Source organism: Zingiber officinale, chromosome 8B (genome assembly GCF_018446385.1).
Source record: "Zingiber officinale cultivar Zhangliang chromosome 8B, Zo_v1.1, whole genome shotgun sequence".
NCBI classification, from domain to species: Eukaryota; Viridiplantae; Streptophyta; class Magnoliopsida; order Zingiberales; family Zingiberaceae; genus Zingiber; species Zingiber officinale.
Genome location: NC_056001.1, coordinates 67,381,030 through 67,387,040, shown reverse-complemented (window position 1 = coordinate 67,387,040; position 6,011 = coordinate 67,381,030). Strand labels below are relative to the sequence as shown.

General features: G+C 45.6%; 2 protein-coding genes across 2 annotated transcripts; both read left to right on the top strand.

Moving 5' to 3' along the window:
• Positions 1-1,490: 1,490 nt before the first annotated feature.
• LOC122017498 (E3 ubiquitin-protein ligase PUB23-like) lies at positions 1,491-2,765 on the top strand. The gene has a single exon (XM_042575127.1). The coding sequence runs from the start codon at positions 1,493-1,495 to the stop codon at positions 2,735-2,737; it is 1,245 nt and encodes a 414-aa protein (XP_042431061.1). The 5' UTR covers positions 1,491-1,492; the 3' UTR covers positions 2,738-2,765.
• A 558-nt stretch (positions 2,766-3,323) lies between these two features.
• Positions 3,324-4,370, top strand: LOC122015856 (protein MKS1-like). The gene has a single exon (XM_042572920.1). It carries the CDS (start codon positions 3,430-3,432, stop codon positions 4,111-4,113), a length of 684 nt encoding a protein of 227 aa, XP_042428854.1. The 5' UTR covers positions 3,324-3,429; the 3' UTR covers positions 4,114-4,370.
• Positions 4,371-6,011: the final 1,641 nt, after the last annotated feature.

Below are 6,011 nucleotides of genomic sequence, written 5' to 3'. Positions count from 1 at the left end.
GCCAGACCGGTCTTCCAAACCGACTGGACTTTTGCTCAGTGTCCGAGACTCTAGGACTTTCTGCTGGACGTTCGTTCCACGACCCGTCCAGTATTTTCACCAGGTCCGCGACCACCAGGACCTTCCACCTAGAGTCTCCGACTCTAGGGTTTTTGCCCGAAGCCCTTGACCCGCGAAGACTTTTCGCCTAGGGTTACTGCCTCCTAGGGTTTTCCACTTGCCTAACTGCAACTCGGACTTTTGTCTAAGTACACTTAGAACTTTCCTGCAAACTCATTCAAACATGTTAGACCACAAATAACTTTAACTTTGAACTCTTTGTCATTATCAAAACTCATGTTCAATCGTTGGATGTTTCCCGTACCAACAGGGAGAAGCTGTGGAATGGAAGAGATGACTCCTAAATTTGAGAGTCAACTCTGATGGCATTAGCTGTGCGAGATCCGACAACCGGAGGAAACGATGAAGATGGCGTCCTTGTGTGGTCTGCAATGGAGAACGAGAGGTGCGCACGAGGCTCGGTGGAGGAGGAGTCGGTGTTCGTTGGCACCTTTCCATTAGTTCCTCCTCCTATAAACCTAGGCTACTTCTCGTTATTAGTGACATTCAATGACTAAGATGATCTTAATCTAGATGGAGTCCAAATTACTCAGATTTTTTTTCTCCACGCTTCATTAAAAGCCTTGTAAAAATGACAGGAGGAAACGTTAAAGACATGACATTAATGACTGAAACAAAGAAATAATCAAAATAAAGAATATGATCCTTAATAACAAAGCATTACCAATGGGATAAAATATAGTCGTTAATGTGTATGGATTAACCATTGGTACTCAATCCAGTTATTATTAAACCATTATTTCATGGTTAAAGATAACTTTTGTGTTTTTTAAGTAGTGCAACAATCAACTATTATAGGTTATATAAGCTCGGCTACAATCAAAATCTTAAAATCAATTGTACTTCGTATAATTTATTTTAAATAAGATATTTACTTGACTTAAATAGAAAAGAGACATCATGCCGACCGATGAATGCCCTTTTGACTTTTACAATATATATATTACTCGAAGAGTTCTTCCGTAAAACCCTTCATGTCAACACCGTCATCAAATCCAATTCCAATTCCAATTCCAAAGCCGGCGCCGATCGGGAACACTGATCAGCGGAACGAAGACCGCGCGACGAGCAGAAAATGATAGGGCAGCCACTTAAATTAATCTCTATAAACCAAAAGCATACTTTGACTTTGAACTTTGACTTGAATCCTTCTTGCTTATTAATTATTATATAATATTCAAATGTATTTATTTAAACTCTTTTATCTGTCCACACGAAAGAGTCAATTTTGTCAAATTTACTTATTCGAGTCAGAATTTTCAAATGTTAAAATTTAGAATTAAGAAAATGAAGTCAACATGAATCATGAATGTTGTTAAATCTATATTAGATTCTCTTGCTGATCGATAACCAAAATTTGAGGGGTCAGAAGATGGATGATTCGTCTTCGATCGAAGTGCCCCGGTTGTTCCTCTGCCCGATCTCCCTCGAGATCATGCGCGACCCCGTCACCGCCGCCACCGGCATGACCTACGACCGCCGGAGCATCGAGCGGTGGCTCCTCGTCGACGGCCGCTCCACGTGCCCCGTCACGCAGCTCCAGCTCCCGCCCGATGCCGCGGCCTCACTCACACCCAACCACACCCTCCGCCGCCTCATCCAGTCTTGGTCCGCCGCCGCCGGCGAGGCCGTTGACCGCATCCCCACGCCGAGGGCCCCCGTCGACCGGACAGAAGTCGCTGGCTTCATCCGCGACCTCTCGGTCCGGCAGCGACGGGTCGACGTGATCAGGAAGGTAGTCGACCTCGCCGGGGAGAGCGAGAGCAACAGGCGGTGCATGGCGGGCGCTGGCGTTCCGGCGAAAATGGCGGAGATCTTAATGGACACGAGTAAAATAGACGGGGAGGATGTGAGTTTGGCGCTCGATGCGCTTGACGTCCTCCGGGTGCCGCCGGAGAAGTGGAAGCCGGTCGTCGACGGCGCCGGCAACCGCCTCATCGATACGATGGTGAGAATCTTAATGCATGGATGTGACGAAGTAAAATCAACGGCCACGTTAATCTTGAAGTCGATCGTCGAGGCGGCGAATCGAGGAACGCTGGAGCAATTGAGTCCCCTGTTCTTCCAATCCGTACTCTGCTCAATCCGCGACGACGTCGGCGGCGGCCGGATCTCTAGCTCTTCCACTCCCCATGCGGCGCTCAAGATCCTGTCCCACGTCACTCCGTGGGGCCGGAACCGGGTGAAGATTGTGGAGGCCGGCGGCGTGTGGGCGTCGGTGGAGCTAGAGCTGGCAGCGGCGGAGGGCGACGAGAGGAGGAGGAGGAGGACGGAGCTCAACCTGGCGCTTCTGCGCCAACTGTGCGAGTGCGCGGAGGGTCGAGCAGAGCTGGTGCGGCACGCGGCGGGCATCGCGGTGGTGGCGAAGCGGGTGCTGCGGGTGTCGCCGGCGGCGAACGAGCAGGGGGTGGCCATACTGTGCGCGGTGGGGAGGTGCTTAGCGACGGAGGAGCGGGTGGTGCGGGAAATGCTGGCCGTGGGGGCGGTGGCGAAGCTCTGCCTGATGCTGCAGGCCAACTGCTCCACCGGAGTCAAGGAGAAGGCGAGGCGGGTGCTGAGGTTGCACTCTGCGGCGTGGAAGGATTCACCGTGCGTGCAATCTTATTTGTCAATTTAATCACTGTTAGCTTCTCTTTTACAAATTTCAATTTCTATTATTCTAACCAAGTTCTTTAGAACCTGCCTCGTTAGTGTCCCTAGTGTCTTTTTGTTCATTCATTTTAAAATTAATAGATAAATTATGGATGACTTAATTAGTGTACTATCCTGAAGGAACTTGAATGGATGTAGTTAATGGGGTAAAAGATGAATATATTCGTCCAACATTTCGTCAATTCGTCGCAGGATCAATACGGAGGAGGTAAATCACGAATGACTATTAACCTTTGGAATAATGACTAGCAAATAAGAGAAATATTTACATACATCATACGTTAGTCATTAGACTCATCCGAGAGGATTGGATGAATACAGTTAATATCTATATGGATGATTATCAACTTAGATACAAAAAGACTTAAGATACCGCTAAGATGACTGCTTAGCTTTGCACTAGTAGTTTGATTGACCTTTAAATTGGGTGCTTTTGTTTTCCCAACCGGTTCGAAGAATTGTCAAAAATAAAATAAAACAATTAAATATTTATTGGTAAGCGTCCGTAGACTAAAGTTCGTCTCTTTTCTCTTTTGAACGCTATTTAATGATAGCATACGAACCTTCTCCCGTCCCTCCTCCCGTCTCCAGCTCGCCCCGTCTCTCTCTCTCTCTCTCTCTCTCTCTCTCTCTGCGGCGAAAGCCGACACCAAACCCATGGATCCGTCCCCGCGGCGAGAGCTCCAGGGACCCCGTCCATCTCCTCTCAAGGTCGGCAAAGACTCGCACAAAATCCGGAAGCCGCCTATCGCTCCGCCGCGCCACCACCATCCGCCGGCGGCCGACCCTCCGCCGGCGCGCCCTCGCGGCCCGGTCATCATCTACACCGTCTCCCCCAAGATCATCCACATAAATTCCAGCGAGTTCATGACCCTGGTCCAGCGGCTCACCGGCTCCAACTCCTCAACCGCAAATCCTCCTCCACTGCCGCAGCCGCCTCTGCCCCCATCCGGCGCGATCTCCCCCGCTGCCCGCATCGCCTCCTTCGAGAGATCCACCGCCGCATCCTCGTCGCCGCGTGTGAGGGACGCAAGGGCGCAACCGGGGGTTTCGGATCGGTGGGAGATCGGGGGCGGGCCAACCCTCGACCGGACTGCTTCCTTCCCCGGGATCTTGTCGCCGGTTCCCTCCTCGCTCCCCCCGATCTCCCCCGCACTTTTCACCCCGCCGGCGTTCGATCCTAGCGTGATTAGCTTCTTCCACGAGCTGAGCCCAATTTTCGCCAACAACTTCAACGGCAACATCTTCAGCAACAGTCCCATCCCTAATTTGCTCGTGACTCCCACCGTGCCATCGCCGGGAGCATTTTGGGATCTCATGAGCCAATTTCCAGACACGTAGCGGAAAATTAGGGTTCTATCTCCTCTCCCCCAATCACCAGCTGTCCTTCCGGTTTCCGGTTCACAAAGGTTTATTATTTCCTTCTTCTCCTCTGTTTTTTTCCCTCTATGTTTTTGCTCCAATTACAACGCCATAGAAATATTTCACTGAAGAACAATTCAAACTCTAACCCCCGAAGAAATTAAATATTTTATGTACATTTTATTGTATATTTTATTTTTTTATTATTAATATTGGATGTTCTGGTTGGATGCTTACATGTATGAATGGTTACGTGATATAATCGACTTTATTATAGGGATAGAGACATAATATTATTTATTGGCTTTATTAATCAGAGCAAAAACATTTACTAATAAATCACTTTTACTAGTAAATCAGCATGAGGAGGCAAATTTAAAGGCTGGTTTGAAATTTTTAAATATTTATAAAAAAAATATTTTACAATGGGCAGGAAAAAAAATCAGAAATAATTAAATAGATCTAAAAATCTCAAAAAAAAAAAAAACAGATTATATGTTTTTAGTTTTAAATCTAAGACTTTTATAATTTCAAAATTTTATATGTCTAAATTTTCCTCATTTATATAATATGAGACATTATCTTTATTTAGTAGGTGATAGAATTGAAAGAGAAAAGAGTAGTAAGATTTGATACCGAATTGGCATTGTTTCTTTGACTCGACGGTAACCGTTTACCAAGCTATAGTTTTGGAAGATGGAAGGTGAGAATTTGGGGCATTGGAGTGCCACCAAAACAATGAATGGATATAAATTGTGGGTGGTTGGTTGATATACATATCTTTCAAGTTCAAGTTGCAAATGCAATTTAATTCTCATTATTTCATGTTGGGCATCCCCTGGAAAATTTAGCCATGAATAAAAAAATCTATTGGATAAAAATTAAATGTGTGTCGTTAGAACTTAGTTTTACTTGTAGTATTTAATTGTCATGGTGGTAAAAGACGAATACGTTCGTCCCCAGTACCTCTGCCAACCTATCCCAGGACTAACACGGAGGAGGTAGTAGTATTTAACTGTCATGAACTTATAGCTGCTATATAATTATAGTAATTAGTTATTTACATAATTATAACAGTTACGATTTTATATCCATTACAACTATATAGTTATAGTAGTTACGAGACCGTAACTTCTATAACATAATGTCGATTGTGTTGATCAGAAAAAAAATATCAATTATGATTTATAACTACTATAATATAATATTTACTAATGTTAACTAGTATTTATCATTGTTGGAGTAAAATGTGATATCGCTCAACCTAAACAGAGCAGTTTTGTCGGCCCCACGATAAGTTATAAGTAGGTAAATCATGAGGGACATTTTACCCTAACGTGGCGACCTTTTGCATGTAAGGTGAGGTATCTAACGAGACATTTTATACTTATTGGAAATTGACCCTAAGACCTATTGGATCAAGCACCAATGCAAGTATCATTGCGCCAACCTGTGGGGGCTAGACCTGACCCTGGTCGAGTCCGAATCGGACTTGGCCCAGTGTTGTAATTGTTGGTGCAATCTTAGGTCAAGGTTGACCTGGTTGACCCGACTCGAGTTGACCTGACTTGAGTTGTATTTTGATGTTTGACGAGAATAGAAAAGTTGTATCTTGATGTTTGACAAGAATACAAACTTGGGAGATTGTGGGTGCAACCTTTGGTCAAGGTTGACCTGGTTGACCCGACTTGAGTTGACTTGATTCGGTAAAGTCCAAGTATGGAGACTTGGCACGGGAAAAGTCCAAGTATGGAGCTTGGCGCAGAAAAATCCAAGCAGGGAGCTTGGCACACGGAAAAGTCCAAGTATGGAGACTTGGCACGGAAAAGTCCAAGCAGGAAGCTTGGCACGGGAAAAGACCAAGCAGGGAGCTTGGC

What these genes read in the sequence shown, in the direction of transcription:
- LOC122015856 (XM_042572920.1), top strand. Translation starts at nt 3,430, where the DNA reads ATGGATCCGTCCCCGCGGCGAGAGCTCCAGGGACCCCGTCCATCTCCT.
- LOC122017498 (XM_042575127.1), top strand. Translation starts at nt 1,493, where the DNA reads ATGGATGATTCGTCTTCGATCGAAGTGCCCCGGTTGTTCCTCTGCCCG.